Below are 25,206 nucleotides of genomic sequence, written 5' to 3'. Positions count from 1 at the left end.
AGGTGGAACGAAGGCCAATCACCGCCTGTGTTTGACACCACTGCCTCTTCTGCTGTCCAATCCACCCCACGTACTGAAATTTTTCCCAGCGCAGTGTCCAGCTGTCCCCATCCCAGATGGGGTAAGGTGCACCTCTTTGCCTACTCAGTAGGCCACAGCGTACTGAAATTTTTCCCAGTGCAGCATTCAGCTGTCCTCATGCCACACGGTTGCTTGATAGCCACACCACCCTCATGTCTATTTATAAGTGCGTATTGGATGAGGAGGAACAGGAGACACTCTGCAGAGGGTTGGCAGGGCCTGGCAGCGACCCTCTTTGAAATTGTGGGCAATAGCCCACAATGCTGATGAGAATTGCTGATAAATTAACGTTTGATCATAACTCCAATCCCATGCCACCTCCGTCACAAAATTTCATGAGCCACAAACGTGGGCATAAAGGGGACCCAGATGCCAGTACATCTATACAGCTGCACAATTCAACAACCCATTCTTAACCAAAGATTTTTTTTTTAACTCAGAGTGTAGGTGAACCCCTGAATGACTTGTTTACCAAGAGTATAGGTGTACCCCTGAAAGATTTGTTTACCCAGAGTGCAAGTGAACCCCTGAAATGGAGCTCGTACTTGCTTAATGGGATCCAGGTCGCGGTCCACCGACAGGCAAGCTTACACCTGTCCTAGCCCCTGCCTCTCCACGAGGGGCTTTTTAACCAGTGCCCCAGGGGAAGACAGCATATACTATGAAGAAATTAGAGTGGCCAAACCAGGACAATTCATTCTGTCTTGGTGTCAGATAGCTGGACACTGCGCTGGGATACATTTGTGGACTCTGTGTGCGTATGAAGCTGGAAACAGCACGTTTGCTGAACTCTACTGGTGAACCTCTTCAAAATTGGGGGCATGAACCTGGAGGCGGCGCTCAGAAAAAATTGTTTTGACATAGCCTTTTGACCCTCTGAAGAATTGGCTGTTTAGCGTGCTGACCTGCTGGTTTTGGAGGAAGAGGAGGAAGATTAGAGAAGGATAAACCAAGCTACTTCTACCCTTTTTTGGGGTGATAGGGGGTGCATGGTTCTCCAGTTCCAACTTAAAGATACTTTATGTTAAGCTACTTTCCCCTGGTCGAGAATAGAAGTCTGGGGAAATCTAGGCTTTGTTCATCTTTATGAGTGTAAGCCTGTCGGCACTGGCAGTTGACAGGTGGGTACGCTGATCCGTGATAATCCCCCCAGCCGCACTAAACACCCTCTCTGACAACACGCTAGCGGCAGGGCAGGCCAGCACATCCAAGGCGTACAGTGCAAGTTCATGCCACGTGTCCAGCTTTGACACCCAATAGTTGTATGGAGCAGAGGGATCACGGAGGACGTTGGTACGGTCGGCTATGTACTCCCTCACCATTTTTTAACACTGTTCCCTCCTACTCAGCCTAGACTGGGGAGTGGTGACACAGTCTAGCTGGGGAGCCATAAAACTGGCAAAGGCCTTGGAGAGTGTTCCCCTTTCTGCGCTGGACATGCTGCCTTTTCCCCGCGTCTCTCCTGCGCCTACTGAACTACATCCTCTACCGCTAGTGTTGTCAGATGGGAAGTTTAGTATCAGCTTTTACACCAGGGCCTTGTGGCATTGCATCACTCTCGTACTTCTTTCCTCTTCGGGAATGAAAATGGAAATGTTCTCTTTATACCGTGGGTCGAGAAAGGTGAACAGTAACCGGTGTTGGCCAGAATGTGTCTAATGCGAGGGTCATGGGAAGGGCAGCTTAACATGAAGTCAGCCATGTGTGCCAGAGTCCCAATACGCAACACATCGCTGTCATCACTAGGAGGATGACTCTGTCTCCTTCTCTCCTCTTCAGCCCATACACGCTGAACAGATGGGAAGGAAGTAACATGGGTACCCTCTGCAGTGTGGGCAGCAGTCTCTTCCCCCTCCTCCTTCTCCTCCTCCTCCAATACATAATGAGAAACAGACCTGAGGGTGGTCTGGCTATCAAGCGACGTATTGTCATCCCCCATCTCCCGTTCTATCCTTGCAAACATCAGCCTTAATGCTTAGCAGCGACCTTCTCAGCAGGCAAAGCAGCGGGATGGTTATGCTCATAAATAGAGGCATCACCGCTCATCATTTGTGTTGACTCCTTAAAGTTTCCTAACACCTGACAGATGTGAGACATCCATGCCCACTCCTCTGTTAAGAAGTGCAGAGGCTGACTATCACTCTGGCAGGAATGTTGCAGCTGGTATTCAACAATGGCTTTACGCTGCTCGTAAACCCTGGCCAACATGTGCAAAGTTGAATTCCAGCACGTGGGCACGTCACAGAACAGTCGGTGCACTGGCAGCTGGAAGCGATGTTGCAGTGTCCTGAGGGTGGCAGCATATGGGGTGGACTTTCTAAAAATGCATGCACACGCGACACACCTTGCTGAGCAGGTCATACAAATTGGGGTAGTTTTTAAGAAAGCACTGAACCACCAGTTTAAACACGTGGGCCAGGCATGGCACGTGTGTTAGTCTGCCAAGCTGCTGAGCCGCCACCAGGTTACACCCATTGTCACACACGACCATGCCTGGTTGGAGGTTCATTGGCAAAAGCCACAGATCTGTCTGCTCCGTTAAACCCTGTAGCAGCTCTTGGGCGGTGTGCCTCTTGTCACCTAAGCTCAGGAGTTTCAGCATGGCCTGTTGACACTTCCCCATGGCAGTGCTGCAGCGCCTCGAGCTACCAACTGAAGGCGACTTGCTCACAGATGGTAATTGAGAGGTGGAGGAGGTGGAAAATAAGCCAGAGAAACCATGACCAAGGTAGGACCCGCAATCCTCGGTGTGGGTAGCACGTGAGCATACCCAGGGTAAGACTCAGTCCCAGACTCCACCAGCTTAACCCAATGTAGTGTCCCTGCCTGCCAGCACTTGTCCACATGTCGGTGGTTAAGTAGACCTTCCCAGTAACTGCATTGGTGAGGGCACGGTTGATATTCCGTTACATGTGCAGGTGTAGGGCGGGGACGGCACAGCGGGAAAAATAGTGGCGACTGGGGACCAAGTAGCAAGAGACGGCTGCCGCCATGAGGTTGCGGAAAAGCTCAGTTTCTACAAGCCTTTATGGCAGCATCTCCAGACTCAGCAGTTTGGAGATATGCACATTTAGCGATTGTGCATGGAGGTGGGTGGCTGCATATTTGCGCTTGCGCTCTAATGTTTATGTTATGGACAGCTGAACGCTGCGCTGGGACACATTGGGGGAGTCAGTGGAGGACCGTGCAGGTGAAGGGGTGGGTGCAGGGCCGGAGACACTTGTACCTGCGTCCTGGGAGAGGGATTGCATCTCAGTGCCAGCATGTGACATAGGGGAAGAGGCAGTGGTGTGACCCACATGCGTTGAATGGCTTTCGTTCCACCTCGTCGGGTGCTTAGCTATCATATGCCTGCGCATGCTGGTCGTGATCAGGCTGGTAGTGATGGCTCCCCTGTGGATCGAGAGGACACACACTAAGGGTATTTTACGTACGCTTTGAGCCAAAAATAGACAGTGTAAAATGTGTACAGTCTTGTTATAGCGGGGATTGACAGGACTCACACTTGGGCCTATTATGCAAATGCTTTGAGACAAAAACAAATTAAAAAATGAGAGGAGCTTTGTTAGTTCCTATATAGTCTGTATACACCAGTAGCAGTATACTGTATATAATCGGTAACAGTATGCAGCCAGGATACTTGTGAATGCTTTGTGCGCACTACTGCTCCCAGCCATCCAAACTGATGATGCACAAAAGTGAAGTTGTAGTCTTAAAAAGGACTGTTGGGTTCTTTGAAGATGGATCCCTGCCTAAATGCTCCTTCTAACTTACACTAACGCTCTCCCTCATTCATAGCAGCTGTCCCTCAGCTAATCCAGCCTCCGTGTGAGGCGAGCATCAGGTAACCAGAGTTTTTATGACCCTAGGTCACCTGATCTGGCCAGCCATTCACTGCTGTAGATGTCCACAGGGTTGGCACGTCCTATCAGGATGTGCCAAAGCCTTCCCTGCATGTTCATTGGCTAAAAAAGCCGCTAAACGTGTGGGGAGGAGAGGGTGAAATTTTCTCGAACACCGCGTGGTGCTCGCTCAAGTAATGAGTACTTTCAAGTATTCTAATGCTTAAACGAGCATGCTCACTCATCTCTAGTATTGACATAATCGTACCAGACAGCAGAATTATTTTAACATATTATTTATACTGCACAGTGAATGCCATTAAAATTTTTTTTTTTTAAATGCCGGAGTTACAGATTTTGTTAATCTTGCCACTACAAAAAATGGAATAAAAAGTGCTGAAAATATTATATGTTCCTAATAATTGGATGAATGAAGACTAGTGTTCACCCCGCAAAAGACAAACCCGTTTAGAAGTTCATCGATGGAAAAATAAAAATGTTCTGGCTCTTGGAATTTGGCAACACAAAGGCAAATCAAAGTGTATTTTGTATACAAATCTAGCAAAACATAAAAAAAACTGTATAAACTGGAATCACACTGACCCGGAGATGAATGTTATCACATTATTTATTTTGTACAGTGAAGGCCGTAAAAAAGAAATACAAAATACAAATAGCAGAAATTCTCCCCCCCCCCCCCCCCCCAAAAAAAAATAAAAAGTTATACAATAAATTTATATGTACTCAAAAATGACGCAATTAAAAAACAACTCCCTGTCCCACAAGAAACAAGCCCTCATGTGGTTATGTTGATGGAAAAATTAAAATGTTATGGCTTCTGTAATGCGTTGATGAGAGAAGCCTGAAAAATTTGTTGTTCAGTAAGGCGCAAACAGTCTTAATCACTAAGGGGTTAACTTTCAGTATTAGTTGTTCAAGGTCCTCCTGACTTTCTGCCACAAGGTTGTATCATCTGCAGATCTGAGATTGTTGATGTTTCTTCCGCCGATCTTGACTCTGATGTTGGGTTAGTGTAAATTACATTGCCTCTAGATCGCCTCTGCATACAGGTTGAACAATGTATCCTCGGCGTACGCCTTTCCTGATTCTGAACCATTTTGTGTGCCCATTGGAGGTCCTGACTGCAGCCTCTTGGTTCTCATCTAAAAACTGTATGAGTTGCCCCAGATGTCCCTGGATCCCATTTGTCTTAGGCATGGCCACAGCTTCTCGTGTTCAATGTAACCAAAGGCTTTGCTGTAATGGATAAAGCATATGTATACCATGATCCATCAGAGATTTGCAATTTGCTCTCTTATCCCTCTTTCTAGGCAAACCCCGCCTTGTGTGTCAGGCAGTTTCCATCCCACTGTCCCTGTCATGCGATTCTGCATAATCATCAGTAGAATATTAGGGCTATTATTTTGGGTATGAAAACTGACCATACCCAATCTTTTGGCCACAATTTGGTTTCCAATCTTGCAACAGAGTGCTGTTAGCATCTGGACTGGCAGGGGATTGGGGAGCTCAGCAGGTAGGTATGCAATCGATTCCATGGGCTTTCCGATTTGTTAGCTGATTCACGGCCCACTCAAGTTTATCCTCCAGAATATCAGGTTCTAATTCTGTTAGGCTGGTTTCACATCTGCGTTTGAATCTGTGGTTGTAGGTCCCGTCATAGATGCGGCTGAAGATACCAGAAGGAAAAGCTGGGCAGCTAGGTGGAGAGAACGCGGACCGCATAATAGACAATAGGTTCAACCCGTTGCTGCTTGGTTCTCAGCTAACAGTGCAGTTTTGAAGATTCTAGTGTTAGGGAAATCATCAGAGGGATTTCCTAGTGTTTCATTGCCTGGTCCGCATTATATGAGAAGTTGTGTATACAAATCCCTGACACATGACAAAGTCTGTATCATCCGACAACGATGCTCTTCTGACTTTATTACAATGCAGACAATGCATATATAAGTTCACTTATGTATGATCAGTAATGCACGTCCCCTCTGTAATCATGAGAACTCATGATTGACTCTAGATGCTAATGGTTTAACATAGATTATCGCCTCAAGACATGTCAAACACATAGTTCCCAGGAATAGAAATTAGATTCTGTATTCACTGTTCTAGTGTTTTCTATATGAATAGAGGGGGTTAGAAACCGCTATCTCTAGACATTCCTAATCCAGGAAAGGATATGGGCAGAGTATGAGCCTGTATCTACATACCAGTGTACAACCTGAATGAGTTAACCATTTAGATGCTAGTTATCCACTAGGGAGGAAGATACCAGTATCTACACATAGGTATATATATATATATATATATATATATATATATATATTACACACACACACTCATGTTTGCCTAGGCTGATGTGAGAAACATATATACACCATAGAATACATATATTATTACTATAACACTAGCGAACAGAGTCACCAACAATAGTATAATCTGTGCTGTGGATCTGAGTAATTGTTACACGCCGAGCCGATATACATCGTCTTCATCTACAGGGGGGGGGGGGGGGGGGGAGGATGGAAGAGCCAGGAGCAGGAACTGAGCTCCCGCCCCCTCTCTGCCCCCTCTCTGCCTCCTCTCTGCCGCTCTGCACTATTTGCAATGGGGAGAGGTGGGGCGGTGGCGTGGCTAATTCACGGAACTTAGCCCCACCCCTGTCCCGCCTCCTTTCATTGCAAATAGTGCAGAGGGGCGGAGAGGGGGCAGGAGCTCAGTGGCTCTTCCATCCTCCCCCCCCCTTCCCTGCAGATGAGGACGATGTATATCAGCTCGGCGTGAAAAACCAAGCCGATATACGTTCGTGTGAGTGAGCGTGGTGAATCAGAGGATAGGTATTATTGTATCTTGACGCCACCAGGAAGCTAGGAGTTTGACAGGGGTTGGATGCCGGAACACCCCTGTCACACCACTAGCTCCTGATTGGTTGCCTTCATGTAGGTCCTACCAGGAGCATGTGGATTTTTTTATGTCTGGGCTGGAGGCTTGTAAACTAAGGCAAAGAGGAACAGTAATCCGTAACCCTAGGCCTCCAATCCCAGGCAAAGATGTATGCAGACTGTGGCCGGGGAAGATAGACCCCACTGCCACTGCTGGAAACTGCTTAGCTCCTTAAACGGCACCCCACCCCCACCACTCTGCAGCGATCACCCCTCCTGGACAACCACTCTGGGTCCGCTGCTTCCGGCAAATGCGGCACTCCTTAAAGAGCAGCACAGCCCCGATGCTGTGCAGCGGGAATCCCTCCTGGCCACGCACCCCAGCGCCGCTGCTGCTGGCAAACTTCTGCGCTTGTTAAACAGTGGCCCAGGGCCAGCGCTCTGCTGCACTCACCACTTTCTTCGCACTACAGCTCTGTGAAGTGCCAAACGTCAGCTCTAAACCTTCCTCCGGCGCTCACACTGTCCTTCCGACAGCAGGACTGTGCAGTCCCCCCCCCCCCCCCCGCTGGCTGTCACCCTGTCTCAACGTGAAGTGCCAAACGCCGGCTCTGATCTTCCTCTGGTGGTCACCCTTTCCTTCCGACAGCAGTGCTGTGCAGTCCCTGCCGACGGCTGTGACCTTCCTTCACAGCTTCCGCTGCTGCACAGCAGTGCTCTGAAGTGCCGAATGCAGCTTCTCATCCTTCCTCCACATTGCCCGCCGGTGCCTCCAGGACCTGTGAGGGCAGGGAGACATGCAATCAGGAACAGGGGGCGGCTAACCCCTGTCAAACACCCTCTATCTTGACTCCACCAGTACTTCAGGTGGTGTCAAGATACAATAATACCTAAAGGGGGGATAAAAGCAAGAAAACTAGGATCTGGTACACATGTTCAATAGTGTGGAATGAATCACACAATTAAGGCATGGTCTGACGTCTCTTATTTAACCCCTTAGTGACTGATCTTTTTGTTTTTTCATTCCACGCTACCCCCTCCCTTTTAGGAAACCGTAACTCCTTTATTTTTCCATCAATATCGTTGCCTGAGGGCTTGTTTTTTGCGGGATGAGTTGTATTTTTTAATGGTACTATTTAATGTACAATATAATGTACTGAAAAACGTAAAAAAAATTGTATGTGGAGAAAATGGAAAAAAAATGAAATTCTGCCATCTTTCGGTGCGTGTGGTTTCTACGGCGCACAAACTGCAACAAAACGACATGATAACTTTATTCCAAAGTATGGTTACTCTGATAGCAAATTTATATTTTTTTATTTTTTATTTTTTTGCTGTACTAGTATTTTTTTTTCAAAGATATATATTTTTTGTAAATTTTTTTCTGCCGCCATCTTCTGTGCGCCATAGCTTTTTTTGTTTTTCCGTTGACATTTCTGTCGCTTTTTTTTCTGACGACATTCATTGTGTGAGGTAAATAATGCGCTACTTTGATAGATCAGACGTTTACGGATGCAGCGATACAAAATATGTATTTTTGTATTATTCAGATTCTTTTATTATAAATATGGCAAAAGGGGAGTTTTTTTTATACTTTCTTTTTTTTTTTAATAATTAGCATAACCTTACTGATCTTATTTTTACTTTTTTGTTGTTCCCAGAGGGTACCACAACTTCTGATGCTCTCATCGCTCCATAGCATTACATCATACTGCGATTGGGCAGGCAGTCTATCAAGCCAACCCACGGGGATGGCTTGATAGGCATTCTGCCATGACAGCCTGGGGTTTTTCAGAAGGCTCCTGGCTGCCATGACACCCAAACTGCTCCATGCGATCTCACCACGGGCGGCCGTATGGGACCCCTGAAAATTGTTCGAGGGATTTAAATGCCACTGTCAGAATTGACAGTAGCATTTAAAGGGATAATGGCCTCGATCAGCCATGTGGCTTACCGAGGCTGTTGCCACTGGGTTTCAGCTGTAAGAAACAGTCGGCACCCATGATGTATGGAGGGAGATTGTCCCGAGATATCCCTTCATACAAGTCCTGCAGCGGCAGGACATAAAAACACTATAGGACTGTCACTGACGTGCTAAACCAGCATATATAACACGTTTTGGGCACATGATGATGTCTCCTGTATGAATTAGAGTTCTCCTCTTTTCATAAAGATGATGACGTGCTAAAACTGTCCATTGATCCAATGATCTCATATTATCCTCCAAAATGGTCCTTCTACCGAATGACCTACCAAAAATAGGCAGGGACAGGAATGAAGTTACCAAAAGAATATCCCTTCATACATACCTTGAATGTGCAGGACATAACTGTACATCAGGTAGCGTTAAAGGGGTTGTCTCGCGAAAGCAAGTGGGGTTAAGCACTTCTGTATGGCCATATTAATGCACTTTGTAATATACATCGTGCATTAAATATGAGCCATACAGAAGTTATTCACTTACCTGCTCCGTTGCTGGCGTCCCCGTTGTCATGGCTCCGTCTAACTTCGGTGTCTTCTTGCTTTTTTAGACGCGCTTGCGCAGATCTATCTTCTCCATTCGCGAAGCTCCGCCCCCGTCACATGTGCCGATTCCAGCCAATCAGAGGCTGGAATCGGCACATGTGACGGGGGTGGAGCTTCGCGATGACGCGTACAAGGGGGTGGAGCCAAAATGCAGGTGATGCCGAGACGAGCCGAATGGAGAAGATAGATCTGCGCAAGCGCGTCTAAAAAAGCAAGAAGACACCGAAGTTAGACGGAGCCATGGCAACGGGGACGCCAGCAACGGAGCAGGTAAGTGAATAACTTCTGTATGGCTCATATTTAATGCACGATGTATATTATAAAGTGCATTAATATGGCCATACAGAAGTGCTTAACCCCACTTGCTTTCGCGAGACAACCCCTTTAAGGGTGTTCAGATCGCAGAATTCAACATGGATTTCTGCAAATCTTCGTTCCTAATTCTCAGCATGGAAATAGCATGGAATTAACGAAAAATGGCATGTAACTTTTATTTATTTTTTCTACATGGTGATTTCAAATCTGCTTGTGGAAAAAATTTGTATCTGGATTATAGCACAGATTCCCACTAATTATAATGGGTGAAGATTTGCAGTGGAATTTGCAATGAAATGTCAATATCCCCAGCAAACATCTGCCGTCTGTGTGAACATACCCGTATACATGTGGTGACGACTCTGAGAACCTGCGTCTCTCAATGCTCAGTAAGTGAGGTTCTGTATATCACACATGATGATGTCCCCGTATGATTTAGAGTCTCTCCTTTTCTCATAAAGGGCCGGCAGTACTAGAACCCTCCAGTTCTCTCATGTCCTCATCCAAAATGGTCCTCATGAATGACCCACCGAGGATGGAGAAGACCAGCAATGAGATTACCAAGAGAATATTAAGCTTCACCTTAGAGATCATCTACCTGCTGACCGGAGAGGTAAACCTTCTATGTTTCTATGATCTTTGTCTGCTCAACAGGTCAAAACAGTCAAATGACATTACAAACTAATGGATGAGAATGCAATCATGTTGTGCCTCCCAAACCAAACTTAATAGATATCTTGAAATTATCAGGTTGCAAAAACTTCTGATACACAGTGTGACCACATTCACTTCCATTACTTTGTGATGTTGCAGGGCTATACTGCAATCTCTGATGCCATGACCTTTTTCAGTCAAAGCCCTAGCCTTATATAAAGCATAGCTTACTTTTTAAGTGATTTTTCAGAATAATCTGCAGTGTGTGTATATGAGGAATCACTCTTATTCCGGCCATTCTATGACTTGAATCCTGTATTTTCCCCCGCTTTTGTGGTTTGTATATATCTACGTGCCTGCTGCTATGGTATGTGTGCTGTGTTCTATAGATTGTACACAGAGAACTGCACATTCTGCTCTCTAAGTTTCTGCAACAGACACAGACATAAAATCATCATGTACAACACTACGATATAGAAAAATTACTACTCTCTCGCTTTGTTTTCACATGATGTGATTGTTTTAATCTAAGGACAGATACCAAATTTGCATTGCAAAATCTGAGGCCGGCCTCCGCCTCCAGGTTTGGCAGCAAATACCTGCCATTTACATGAAAAAAAGTCTCTTCCTGCCCTCTAGTGCAAATCGATTGCGATTTTCTGCTCGCAGGTGTAAAATCGCAGCATGTTTTTATTTTACTGCTTGCTATGCACTGAAGGCTTCCACTGAAGCCAATGGAAGTCATTCGTCCTGCGGCCCTTCTGCAATGAACTTTGCAGAATGGTCGCGCGATCCACGTCATCACTTGTGTGGGAGAATCAGTAGTACGCATGTCTGATGGCTCGCCAGCCGGAACATCCATAGCACAGGAGTCCGTCTGCACTGACAGATACGCGGGGTCACCAGCCAGGCACGGGGTTGGATTCCACTGCGGAATCCCGCATCTATAATCTGACCTGTTCATGTGCAGCCGACCTAAAGGTCCCCAGTGCACAGGCAAGCCATGCGTCAAGTGGTTTATAGCAGAACAAGAAGTAGGAGAATGCCAGCTCTGTATAAAGACCCCTGTCCACAGCAGTGATCAAGAATCCAGTCTGCTTTGAAACACGTAAAAGCATGGACAGAAGTCTTAATGGTACCTTTTTAGAACATGTAATTTTATATGTTTGGAATTAATAAACAGCTCTTTTTATGGACCCGGCATTCTCCTACTTGATGTAAAACACTACATTGTGAGTGAGCAGGAGAGACGTGATTTTGTTTTTAGCTAAATACAGTAAACAGAAGTTTACTATTAGTTTGCAGGTTGTATCTATGCTAGTCTCTGTTTCTCTTGTCCCCTACCCCTCTGCTCTCTATACACTTCAATGACCACAATAACTCCACATCCTGTTCTAAAGTCTTTGTGTCTTATGTCAGTCATTCGACAATAAGCTAGAAGGAAGGGAGACCCCTGGTGGCCAGCATTGTAGAGGGGCATCATTTTAGCTAAGTAAAGTAAATAGTAGTTTTGCTAGTTATCACATCATATAAGCACAAGTTGTTTGAAATGTTAGTGACTATTTAACCAGTTAAACATAGGGAAGTTAAAATCCATTCTAGGAAGTAATAGGAACAATCCAGTGTCCTGTATAACGGCTTCCAGACCTTCCAAGTGAGGGAGAACTAAAGAACTGAATAGCAGAGAATGTGAAGATCGGCCACCAATATGGTCAGTTCTGTATGGTGGGAACCAATGAGCTAATAGTAATGTTGTAGGAGCAATGAGAATGGTAAGTAGGCTCCTTGTAATGAGGAGGAACCAGCCAGGAGCCAGCAGAATTAAATGGCCGGAGTTTGGCCTGGAGACTTGGATGTTTGCCGCTAGTTGGACATTTATATAGAAACAATGCAGACTGACGGCAGGAGGAGCACACGGTCCATCTAGTCTGCCCTTATATTATTACCTTTTTATTTATCTGTTAAGATAAGTATATGTTTATCTCAGTCAGGTTAAGGCCTCATGTCCACTGGGAAATTCGGGCCCGTGTGGATTCTCCATACAGAATCCCACAGCGGGTCCCTCCTTTCCCGCAGACATCAGGCCGGGAAATAAAATTTACTTACCTGTCCAGATGCTGCGGATCTGCCCTCCGTCGCCGCTGGATCTTCTTTTTTCGGCCTGGCGGATGTGCTCCCTTTTTTTTTTTTGAATGGGAGAGCAGAAATTCAGCTGCGGGTGAGCTGTGGATATAGACGGCTTCTATAGGCTTCAATGGAAGCCTGCGGGAGGAGTCCGTACGGGAAAACCGCAGAAAATGGAGCATGCTGCGGGTGATTTCCCGCACATGCGATCCGTGCGGCAGGGAAAAATGACATCCGCAGGTATGTACTTACCTGTGGGTTTCCAATACATCCCTATGGGCGCGGATCACGCGTGCAGGACACTCGCGCGGATTTTGAAAATGGAATTACCTAGTAAACATGAGGCCTAACAGTCACTAATTGTTGATTTTTCAGCCTTTTGTGCTGGAACTTTTTTCCAGTATCTACTACTCTTCTAGTAAAATATTGTCTGACATTTGTTCTGATCTCCAGATCGGGCCCCCTTGTTCTTGTGTTTGGTTTCTTTCTTCCTGTAACATTTATAAAGGTTTATAAAGGTTTCCATCATGTCCTCCCTCTCCCTTCTTTCTGCCAGGCTATACAGATGAAGTACCGTATATTCCAGCGTATAAGGCGACCCCCACAACTGTCGCCTTATACGTCTGGAATACGGTGTAAAAAAAAATAAAAACAGTACTCACCCCCACTAGCGTTCTGCGGCGCTGCTGCAGGCTATCACTCCCTTGAAATCCCTGCCTCCAAAAAGCTAATGCTGTGATTTGGCTAACTCACGCGGCATCAGCCAATCACAGCCATTGAACATTGAATGGCTGTGATTGGCTTACTCACGCGGCATCAGCCAATCACAGCCATTGAACATTGAATGGCTGTGATTGGCTAACTCACATGGCATCAGCCATTCAACATCGAATGGCTGTGGTTGGCTGACGCCGCGTAAGTTAGCTAATCACAGCATTAGCTTTTTGGAGGCGGGGATTTCAAGCCACCGCATCCAGAAAGCAATGCTCTGTCGGGGACAAGGAGGGAGCGACAGCCTGCAGCAGCGCCCCATAGCGTCGTGGGAGGAGAGTATGGCTTTGTTTTTTGACACACCTTCTTTTTGTATTGCTGGCGTATAAGACGACCCCCAAGTGCAGAGCAGATTTTTCGGGGTTAAAAGATCGTCTTATATGCCGGAATATACGGTATTCGGTCTGTCCTGATAAGTTTTACTTTTCGGATCCTTAACCATCTTTAGACTTGTTCTATTTTTTTATCTAGATTTTTCCATACACAAAGCCTCCAGAACTGAACACAGTATTCTAGATGTGGTCTCGCCATACCTCTATACAGCGGGATCACAATCTCTATCCTTCTACTAAGGGAGGAATACCGGGTTCAGTCCTCTACATGTCTCTCTCCATACACAGGATTACATAATGGTGAAGACATCCGGTGATGGTACGACTCCCAACAGCCATCTCCATGAGTCAGGAGGATGGAGCAGGAGCCAGAGCCCCATCACAGAGGCTCCTCCTCACTTACCGATACATGAGCAGAAGATCCTAGAACTCACCAACAAGATCACTGAGCTGCTGACTGGAGAGGTGACACTGCTGGGAATGCTGGGAAATTATGTAGTAACACTGGGGGTGTCTGGGTAATGACGGTATCGTTGTGTGTCAGGTTCCTATAAGGTGTCAGGATGTCGCTGTCCATTTCTCCATGGAGGAGTGGGAGTATTTAGAAGAACACAAGGATCTGTACAAGGACATCTTGATGGAGAACTACCAGCCTCTTATATTACTGGGTAAGAACAGACATACAGGATATATATTATGCTGTACAAAAAAAACATATACACACATCCAGCATATTTTTCAGACTATTTGATGCACCTTTTATCAGAAAAAAGTGCTGGAAGGTTTGTGTATCTAATAGTCACATGTTAATGGGGAGATGGATGCTTTTGGACACCAGTGACCAGCTTTCTTACACTCCAGCAGGTGTCCTAGTTCGGTTTAGTGGTCAATGTTCATGCTGTGATAGGGTTGGATTGGGGTGCCTTGGGCCCACAATTGGAATTGATTCTTGGGGCCCACCCTAAAGTTACATGGGAATAATACTTCAAAAGGCATAATGGTCCATATTGACTGCCGGCTCTGAGGGATTAAATGGTCGGGATCATAGTTAAGGTTTTATTAACATGGGAGTAATTGAAGTGCGATGATAAAATGCCCAGAAAACACATATAATCTAGGAACCTGTTATGGCTACAGCTCTCACGTTAAGTTCCTTAGTGTACAGTGCTGATGCAAGGCATGGGCCAACTGGTGATAACATGTTCTTTGTGTGTTCCAGGAATACCATAGTGTTTTATGTTACATGTCACTATATTGTTTTTCTTTTAATTAATAAAATACTGAATGAGAAGAAGTAGAGATCCAAAATGGAGTTAGACATGTTTGTATCAAGGCTTTCTTGTATCCAGGTCCCGTTAAAGAACCAAATTGTTTAAACATTTTTAACATATAGCATACATATATATTAATCTAACTTTATATAACCATATAGCCATTATATAAACTCATTTATTAATTTGTTGCCTTCATATTACCTTTAATTTAAATCAGAAATTCTGCAGTCAGCATGTAGTTTACCTATGAAACCAATTTCCTATTTTGAGTCTAATTAATGTTAGTTTCCCTTCGTCATCATGACAGCATACACCTGGAGGTTGCTCACCTGCTGACCTGATGGGACAGGAAGAGGCAGAACAAAAAAAGCACCTCCCCTCCACCAAACACCAGTGTTTTTCCTGTCCCTTCAGGACAGCAACGGCAGAGCTCCAGCGACGCTGTCCCATGCCGGAGGAGGACTTACCGGCGAAGCGGCAGCGTTTTTCTTCGAGCAGCCCCGGCAACCCCAGTGGGAAGGACCCCATCTGGGCACTTTCCGGGGACTGCGTGGGCCGGGGTCCAAGTACGGGCTGCCGGCACCACTGCGGCCGTCATTTCAGGCGGCGGCCGCCATCTCCGGTGGGCCTGGGTCCAAGAACGGACTTTCCGGCGCCACCGCGGTCGCCAACCAGGCGGCGACCGCCATCTCTGGGTCCCGGCTGTAGCAGGCGGAACACAAGGAGTGTGACGCCAGATGCTCCGCAAGAGGGCGTGGCCTCGATGGAGCGCACAAAGGGGGCGTGGCCTGGCGCGGCTTGGCGCCAAATTCAAAATGTAAAGCCCCTGCACCAGGGGGAGTCGGCTGGTGTTTTGTTTTTTCACGCTAGGAATCGATTCTAAGGACAGGAATGGATCCCACAAGCGCAGGATGTCGGCCAAGAGAGGACCCAGAGAATCTCCAAACTGTAAGTGGTCCTGTGGGCCAACCTACAGACACCTGCACTACACTTCCAGAGCTCTCCCTTGTCACGTACGACAGGGATACTCAAAAACCTAGGGAGGCTAGGAGGAGAAGTAAAAAGCGTCCTGTATGCTTACAAAACTTCATGACTCCTATTCTAAAACATTATGCGCTTCCTGCTCAGCGAAAATTCTGCAGGAAGAAAAATCTTCCCCCATGTCTGAAATCCAGTCAGTTGTCCGGGAAGAAACAGTCCTACCTCTCGGACCTCCAACCAGGGCCCTTAGGGGTCACAAGAGGGTCTGCTCCAGCAGTGTTAGAGTCCGACTCTGACATGGCAGTAGAATTCGATCTTGTAGATCTTGGAAGTGTCGCAGGGGGAGAAAAAATATCTCGTTTGGGGGAAGAAAAAAAAAAAAAACGCTAAAAACCTTGCACTTAAACCATTGATCCTTAATGATTGGAATTGTATGGATCAAGCTCCCTTAATTTCTAAAATAATTTTAAGAGTGTCCTTTATTGGCAGACAATGAAGTGGCTATCCTTGAGGAGACTCCATCTGAGGATACGTCCCGCTCAAAGGCAACAAAGTAGACATGACCATGCGTAAGGCTTGGTCCACGTCCAGCTTCATTATAAAGCTAATACTGCGGCCACCTTGGTGGCTCGCTCTACTGCGGTTTGACTAGGTCAGCTTCTACAGTCTGCTTCGGATCTCAGGCAGCCCTATCCAACACGAGCATCTCTTCTGCCAGCCCCGGTTGCCCCAGTGGGAAGTACCTCATCCGGGAGCTAACCGGAGACTGCGTGGGCCTGGGTCCAAGGACGGGCTTTCCGGCACCACTGCGGCAGTCATTCAGGGGTAAAGTAGTGGTCAAGAGACATAACCTCCAAAGATAGGTTGTGTACCCTACCCGTTCGGGGCGGCTAGTCATCAGACCCCGCAAAAGCGCCTTAATTCCATGTCCCTCCTCTATAACATAAGTGGGGAATGGAAAGACCGGAGGAAGCGGTAAGGGTCTTACTGTTGTCCCTCAACCTGCATCTTCATGCCCGCAGAAGATTAGTTCACTTCTGCACTAGGTGGAGAAACATAGCTACTGACAGCGCCTACCACATGCTGGGAAACGATCCTAATGACAGGAATCGATCCCACAAGCGCAGGCCTGGTGACGGAGGGGTACAAGATTTGAGCTAGTACCCCGCCCTCCAAATAGATTCTTTTTAACCTCGGACTGTGTGGGCCTGGGTCCAAGTACGGGCTTCCGGTTCTACCGTGACCGTCATCCCGGCACCAACCCTAGAGCAGGCTCTTCTTAAGGGTGAACAAATCGTGCTGGATATCGGTGCAGTTATCCCCATCCCTAAGACGGAATGGGGGAAAGCGTTTTACTCCCCTCTCTTTCTGAACCAGATGGCTCCCACCGATGGAGACGATCAGAACCGCAACCCCCCTGATTGGTAGGGATAACGTTATGGCTACGATTGACATAAAGAATGAGTATTATCACATCCCCAATTATGACAACTTGCAAAAAGTTCCTAAATTTGCGCTGAGAATGGCGCCTTCCCTTTGGAATCTCCTCTGCTTCATGGAGCTTTTCCAAAGGGGTGATTGGAATGGTAGTCTTTCTGCACAATCGCGGGATTATCATCATCCCCCATCTGAAAGGGGGCATAGCTCAGTAGATGGTTTCCGGCTGGTGGCAGATCCCCTCACTATTCTGAGGTCATACTGGGGGTCCACGCTTCAGCTGTCTAAGGGTCTAAGCTGGATCAGTAATGATTTGAAATCCAACATGGATCCGGACACCAGGAAAAAATTCCTAGGAGTCATTTTGGATTTTCGTCTCCAATGTTCATCCCTTCCTCCTCTAAGGAAACAGCTCATTCTAGAGAATGTTCTGCTCTCTATAAAAAATCTACAGTTTCAATAAGAGGCGATGCGGATCCTGGGGCTAATGACATTGGAGTGGTTCCCTGGGCCCAATTCCATAGCCGTGATCTTCAGACACTTATCCTCCAGAATGGGGACAAGTCAGTCCTCACTTGACAGGACAATCCCTATTTCCACTAGGGCTAGATCCTCACTCCGCCGACGGTTGTCCTCAGACAACCTTTTAATGGGGTAACTGATAACTGATGCCAGCGCAAAAGGGTGAGGCATCACCTTTGAAGGTGGCCATATACAGGGTACTTAAGACCCTCATGAGAGATCCAGGTTATCTAACGTTAGAGAACGTAATGGGGTTTGGGAAACCCGACGTAGCCTGCAAACTGTTTAGGGATGAAGCATGTGAGGTTTTTTTTACGATAATATGATGGCAGTGCCACTCATTCGCCACCAGGGTTCCACCGGGAATCCTCTACTTCAGCATTTGGCGAGAAGGTTCCTTCAATGGGCGGAACTCCACCGGGATCTGACTATAGTCCTTCAGGCCTTCTGCGATTTTTCCCCCGTTTGAACCTATTAGAAACCTATCCATCGCCTTGCTGATGTACAAGGTAGCCCACCTTGTGGCAGTTATGTTGGCTATGTGCGTGGGTGAAATTCAGGCCCTTTCACAAAGGGCCCCATATATGACTATGCACCCTGATGAGATCGTATTCTCCTTAGACCCTTCCCTCCAACCCAAAGTCTTGTCAGACTTCCACGGAGGCCAGCCAATAGTCATTCCAGCCTTTGTCTAAATTTTAAAAAACGAAAAGGAGCAGAGGCTCCATAATCTTGACGTTTAAAAGAGCTGCATTAGTGTACCTTGAGGCAACGGAAAGTTGCAGAAAGACTGACTAACTTTCGTTCAGTCTCAGGGGCAGGCCAGAGGGAAGGCCACTTCTAGAGATTCAATAAGCCAGGTGGCTCAGAAGAGCCATCCAGGAGGCTTACAAGGCCAAGGGCATTCCTCCCCCAGAAGGTTTGAAAGCCCACTCTACTTGGGCGGTGGTATTTTCCTGGGCAGAAAGAGCGCACGCCTCAATCGAACAGATTTGTAACGCAGCCACGTGGACTTCTAGTCATACGTTTATTAAACCTTATAGGCTGGACATTAAAATCTAGTGAGGATGCAACCTTCGGGAGGAAGGTGCTTCAAGCAGTAATCCCTCCCTAAAAAAGCCCATGCCAGTTATTTGGTATTCCTCCAGGTGTATGCTGTCATGATGACGAAGGGAAAACGGGAATTTTTCTTACCGATAATTCCCTTTCTTAAAGGCATCATGACAGCATACGGGCTTTTCCCCCCCTACCGACACGGTTACCCTTGTTGGCTTAAACACATGAGGTAATGTGTATGCTTATGATTTCTTTGTCTAAGGTGTGTGGGGCCAATAAAACACACCTTCTGGTTAAGTATACTGTCACTGTGGTTATTTGGAACGCACTGGTGTTTGGTGGAGGGGAGGTGCTTTTTATGTTCTGCCTCTTCCTGTCCCATCAGGTCAGCAGGTGAGCAACCTCCAGGTGTATGCTGTCATGATGCCTTTAAGAAAGGGAATTATCGGTAAGAAAAATTCCCGTTTTTTTTCCTAGCACCGGCTGTGTTTTTAAATCCCGTGGTTAAGATAACACTCTCCATCCTTCCCGGTGACCTTTCACCATAACTTTAACTTTTTGTCAAGTTTACCATAACTCACTTAAATTAGGAAACCTCCTGCTTCCATGTCTTGTGTTCAAGGTATTGACACTATACCAAAGATGTGTATGTATTTGTTGTAAAACACTGTAGATTATATCTCCGCACCATGTCTGTTTATGCTGTGGATTTATACTGTGGAATTCAGCACTTGAAATACAAGGGTTAAATCCTAGAGCATTTCTGCAATTAATAACATGGACAAATACCCATCATTTAGGTGCAGATTTGGCCACTGCGGATTTAAAGCATATGTGAGTTTTCTGCTGTGGAAAGCCCCCAGCAGCTATTAGTGTGAAGGGGCTCTAAGAAACCCATTTTTACTCAATGACATTTAGTCTTCTGTCGCTGCTTCAACATTTTAATCACAACCCACAGCTCAAACTGCAACAAAAACCTAAAGTGTTTCAGCCTAAAGTTGTATTTACGTAGGTAGTGCGGGGTTGTGTCTTGGCACAACTTGCATTGCACAGCACATGGGTACATATTATAAATTTGTCTACTTTGTGATTTGACGATAGGATTAAAATGGATTAAATTTTAAATCTTTAACAGATAATCCCAGTGAGAACTCTGATGGAAACTTCATGTTATCACCTAATTATACAATAGAAGAAGATATTGTGCAGCACTCTTCAGGAGAAAAGCTCACTACCCTTCATGTACAGCCAGGACAACACGGTTTAGATAAGAAGCCATACTCCTGTTCAGAATATGGGAAAAGTTTGACAGATAGAGCAAATTATATTATACATGAGAGAAGTCACACACGGAAGAAGCAATTTCCATGTTCAGAATATGGAAATACGAAACTCAAAGATCATCTGACAATTCATTCAGAAGAGAAAACATTTTCAAATTCAGAATGTGAGAAATTTTTTACAAGAAAATCAAATCTTGTTACACATGAAAAAATTCACACAGGAAAGAAGCCATATTTATGCTTAGAATGTGGGAAATGTTTTAAGCACAAATCAGGCCTTATTATTCATGAAAGAATTCACACAGGCGAAAAAACAAAAACATTTTCATGTTCACAATGTGGAAAATGCTTTACACAGAAATCAAAATTTATTACACATCAGAGAATCCATACAGGAGAGATGCCTTATTCATGTTCAGTATGTGGTAAAAATTTTAGACACAGATCAAATATTGCTAGACATCTGAAAACTCACACAGGAGAAAAGCCATACACATGTTCAGAATGTGGGAAGAGTTTTGCAGTGAAGCAAGATCTTGTTAAACATCAGAGGATTCACACAGGAGAGAAGCCATACACATGTTCAGAATGTGGGAAGAGTTTTACAGAAAAGTCAAGTCTTGTTAAACATCAGAGGATTCACACAGGGGAGAAGCCATATTCATGTTCAGAATGTGGGAAGAGTTTTACAGATAAGTCAGATTCTATTAAACATCAGAAGATTCACACAGGTGAGAAGCCATACACATGTTCAGAATGTGGGAAGAATTTTGCAGATAAGTCATATCTTGTTAAACATATGGGGATTCATACAGGGGAGAAGCCATACACATGTTCAGAATGTGGGAAAGGTTTTATAAGAAAATCAACACTTGTTAAACATCAGAGGATTCACACAGGAGAGATGCTGTATTCATGTTCTGAATGTAGGAAGCGTTTTACAAGTAACTCATATCTTGTTAGACATCAGAGGATTCACACAGGAGAGAGGCCATATTCATGTTCAGAATGTGGGAAGAGTTTTACAGATAAGTCAGATCTTGTTAAACATCAGAGGATTCACACAGGGGAGAAGCCATACACATGTTCAGAATGTGGGAAGAGTTTTTTACATAACTCATATCTTGTTAGACATCAGAAGATTCACACAGGAGAGAGGCCATATTTATGTTCAGAATGTGGGAAGAGTTTTTTACATAAGTCACATCTTGTTAAACATCAGAGGATTCACACAGGAAAAAACCATATTTATGAGCAGAATGTGGGAAAGGTTTGGCTACTGACAAATATAGGGAGCATCAAAGACGTCACTTAGGGAAGAAGCTATTTTGATTTTTTTTTTATGTGTAAACTGCTTTATAAGGAAATTTTGAAAGCTCTGTCAGAATTCACATAGAGAAAAACAATATTTTTGGCTAGAAAGGAGGAAGTGTACCATATAATGTATTGGAAAAAGTTTTTTTTCACTGTTTTCAGCGGAATATAAGAAAAAAAGCAATTTTTGGGGGGGTTCATTTCTACAGCATTTCTATTAGCAAAAATATAAATCCTATTATGCAAGTTTGTCCAATTATAGCAATACCAAATTGGCTATTAAGAATAAAATTAATCTCTGTTTAAAATACCGTATATACCTGCGTATAAGACGACTTTTGAACCCCGAAAAATCTGCTCTGAAGTCGGGGGTCGTCTTATACGCCGGTAATACAAAAAAAAAAGTGTAAAAAAAAGAAAAATCATTACTCACCTCCCCCGGCGTTCTGTCGCGCTCCGGCAGGATGTCGCTCGCTCCTCGTCCCCGGCGCAGCATTGCTTTCTGAATGCGGGGCTTGAAATCCCCGCCTCCAGAAAGCTAATACACACGCCGTCAGCCATTCAATGACAGCATTGAATGGCTGTGATTGGCTGAAGGCGCACGTGTGTTAGCAATCACACCCATTCAATGATGTCATTGAATAGTGTGATTGGCTGAAGCCACGTGTGTTTTAGCCAATCACAGCCATTCAATGATGTCATTGAATGGCTGTAACTGGCTGACAGCGTGTGTATTAGCTTTCTGGAGGCGGGGATTTCAAGCCCCGCATTCAGAAAGCAATGCTGCTCCGGGGACGAGGAGCGAGCGACATCCTGCCGGAGCGCGACAGAACGCCGGGGGAGGTGAGTAATGATTTTTTTTTTCTCCACTGTATTACCGGCGTATAAGGTGAAAGTTGGGGGGTCGTCTTATACGCCCCGTCGCCTTATACGCCGGTATATACGGTACCTTGGTTACTGTTACCAAATTCGAAGCACTGCTTTTATTTTTCCATCACTGTGCACCTGTTTTTTGTGGGATGAGCTATAGTCTTTAGTGTTATCATTTTTGGTTGCTTACAACTTGTTGTATTTTTTGGCACTGTGTCCATCACCCCACCACCACCACAAATTCTGGCCTTGCATATTATTTACAAAGATCACAGTGCAGGATATATGTTTATTTTACTCATTTGTACCACAGTAGTAAAGTATACATTTAAATTTTATAGAAAAAAAAAATTAAAAGATCAAAAATCCCCCCTTTTCTGTTTTATTTTATTTTAAAAGGTTTTTATTAAAATAGTACAGATTGAAATAGATGCCATTTATACAACAATTTTCCCCACACAAAGGGCATACATAGCAAAAAAGCAGGTAAAGATAACATTCTTATACTCAGATTAGAAATCTAATCGTAGATTTTCTTGTGGGTTATTACAAATTATACATGTTGCGGCTGCTTTAAGTCAGAATTTTTGAACTAAAACAATAAAATTTATTCAAACTTAAATTTTTTAACTCATTCTGCTTCTTATTTGCTTCTCAGACTCAGTAGATTCGCGGATAAAGTCAACAGGAGTGCTCTAAATAAAAAGCGGGTTGTGTCTAAGCTGTCCTCATGCCATGTGCTCACTTGATAGCCACACCACACTCATGTCTAATTATAAGCGCGTCTTGGAGGACTAGGAACCGGAGACACACACTGCAGAGGGTTGGCAGGGCCTGGCGGCAACCTTCTTTGAAAGTGTGGGTGGTAGCCCACAATGCTGATGAGAATTGATGATAAATTGACGTACGATCATAATTCCAATCCCATGCCACTTCTGTCACAAAATTGTCAGGAGCCGCTAACGTGGGCATGAAGGGTAATCAGATGCCAGTACTTCTATACATCTCCACAATGCAGCAGCACATACTAACTCCAAAGATTGGTTGGAAGCAGGTGGTGTTGCAAAAGTAGCCACCACAGGTATACAGTGAAAGTCTCATTAAATCAGTTACTCTTCCCGTGAACGCTCCAATCCAGTATCTTGGATAACTGTGGTAATACAAAACACGAGAGATAATACATACCGACCAGCGCTGTTCCCCAGACCCCAAGGAGGACGTGGCATAATAAGCCCGAGAAACCGTGACCGAGGTACGACCCACCATGGTCTGTGTCGGAAGCAAGTTTATGGGGCCCAGGGTTAGGCTCGGTCTCAGCCTCCACCTAGTTGACCCAATGTGCCATAAGTTATGGTTCCTTTCATCGTTCCAAAGATGGGATGAACCACAAAGAAGTTCCACAGGCCAAACCTGGCGCAGTTGTCCCCAGCACCCTACCCCCAGGACCTCGGCCTCTGCCCACACTCTCAGCAATCTTGAGCATAAAGCAGATTTGGATACTAGTACTGCTATGAACTTCTCATTAATTCAGTTACACTTCTTTTGATTAGTCCAAACCAGTGTCTCAGAAAACTGGTTACACGAGACCAAATACATGTTGCCCAGCGCTGATCCCCACCCTCCGAGCAGGAGGGGGAGGTGGCATAATAAGCCAGAGAAACTGTCACCGAGGTAGGACCCACAATCCTCTGTGTGGGAAGCACGTGAGTGGGCCCAGGGTCAGGCTCGGTCCCAGACTCCACCTTGTGTGACCCAAGGTGCCGTGAGTTACATAGCTATGGGAAACCCATGTGTACCCACACAATTCATTCTGTGTATGTGTCAGATAGCTAAACAACGCAATGGGAAAGCAGTCTGCACCCTACCCAAGTCATTCAGTGTATTTGTGCCAGACAGCTGGACACCGCGCTGGGAAACCTTTGTGCACCCACAACATAGGTAAGCCCACGAAACCCAAGGACAGTATTAAACAGAAAAGAGAGTGCCCAAACATGGCAGAGTTTCACCCCGCCCAGGACCTCGGCCTCGGCCCACACTTCTGCCCAATTCATTCAATGTGTGTGTCAGATAGCTGAACAACGCAATGGGAAAGCCTTTGTGCACCCACAGTATAGGTGGACCCCTAAAATATTTCTGTAGCAAGAGTATAGGTGGACCCCTGAAACCTTTCTGTATCAAGAGTATAGGCGGACCCCTGAAACATTTCTGTAGCAATAGTAGAAGGCGGACCCCTGAAACATTTCTGTATCGAGTATAGTTGGACCCCTGAAACATTTCTGTAGCAAGTGTATAGGCGAACCCCTGAAACATTAGTGTACCAAGAGTATAAGCGAATTCCTGAAACATTGGTGTACCAAAAGTATAGATAAACCCCTGAAAAATTGGTGTACCAAGAGTATAGGCCAACACCGGAAAAAATTTGTTTACCAAGAGTATAGGCGAAGCCCAGAAAAATTAGTTTTCTAACTGTATAGGCGAGGGCCTTAAAAATTGTACAAGTGTACCCCTGAAAAATTGCTTTACCCCAAAGCAGGTGAAACCCACAAACATTTTTTTAAATACAGAACTTGTTGTTGCTTTATTTGTAACAGAGCCTAGAGGCAGCCCTCCCAAAAATTGGTTGTAACAGAACCTTTTGGCCTGCAGAAAAATTGGCAGTTCAGCGTGATGACATGCTGTTTTAGGAGGAGGAGTAAGATCCGAGAGGGATAGACCAAGCTACTTCTCCAATGCTTGTGTTAGCGACAGCTGAATGCTACGCTGAGAGACATTGCTGGAGGGAGTAGAGCCGGGAGGTGCTCGTGCCTGTGTCCTGGGAGGGGGATTGGATCTGTGTGCCAGGTTGTGGCACAGGGTTAAGAGGCAGTGGTGTGATCCGGAGGGGGTGAATAGACTTCGTTCCACCTTGTTGGGGTGCTTGTCCATCA

The 25,206-nt window shown here is 45.4% G+C and overlaps 1 protein-coding gene across 1 annotated transcript in view; it reads left to right on the top strand.

Annotated features, from left to right (window-relative positions):
* LOC136608739 (zinc finger protein 420-like) overlaps window positions 1–21,805 on the top strand; it is a 59,406-nt gene extending 37,601 nt beyond the window's left edge. Inside the window, exon 5 of the mRNA XM_066589127.1 lies at window positions 20,279–21,805. Within this exon, the coding sequence (XP_066445224.1) occupies window positions 20,279–21,410 (1,132 nt within the window). The 3' untranslated portion in view covers window positions 21,411–21,805. The remainder of the gene's footprint in view (window positions 1–20,278) is intronic.
* Window positions 21,806–25,206: the final 3,401 nt, after the last annotated feature.

This window comes from Eleutherodactylus coqui, chromosome 1, assembly GCF_035609145.1.
Source record: "Eleutherodactylus coqui strain aEleCoq1 chromosome 1, aEleCoq1.hap1, whole genome shotgun sequence".
Taxonomy (NCBI): Eukaryota; Metazoa; Chordata; class Amphibia; order Anura; family Eleutherodactylidae; genus Eleutherodactylus; species Eleutherodactylus coqui.
The sequence above is the reverse complement of the archived record's forward strand: the minus strand, read 5'-3'. Positions and strand labels throughout refer to the sequence as shown.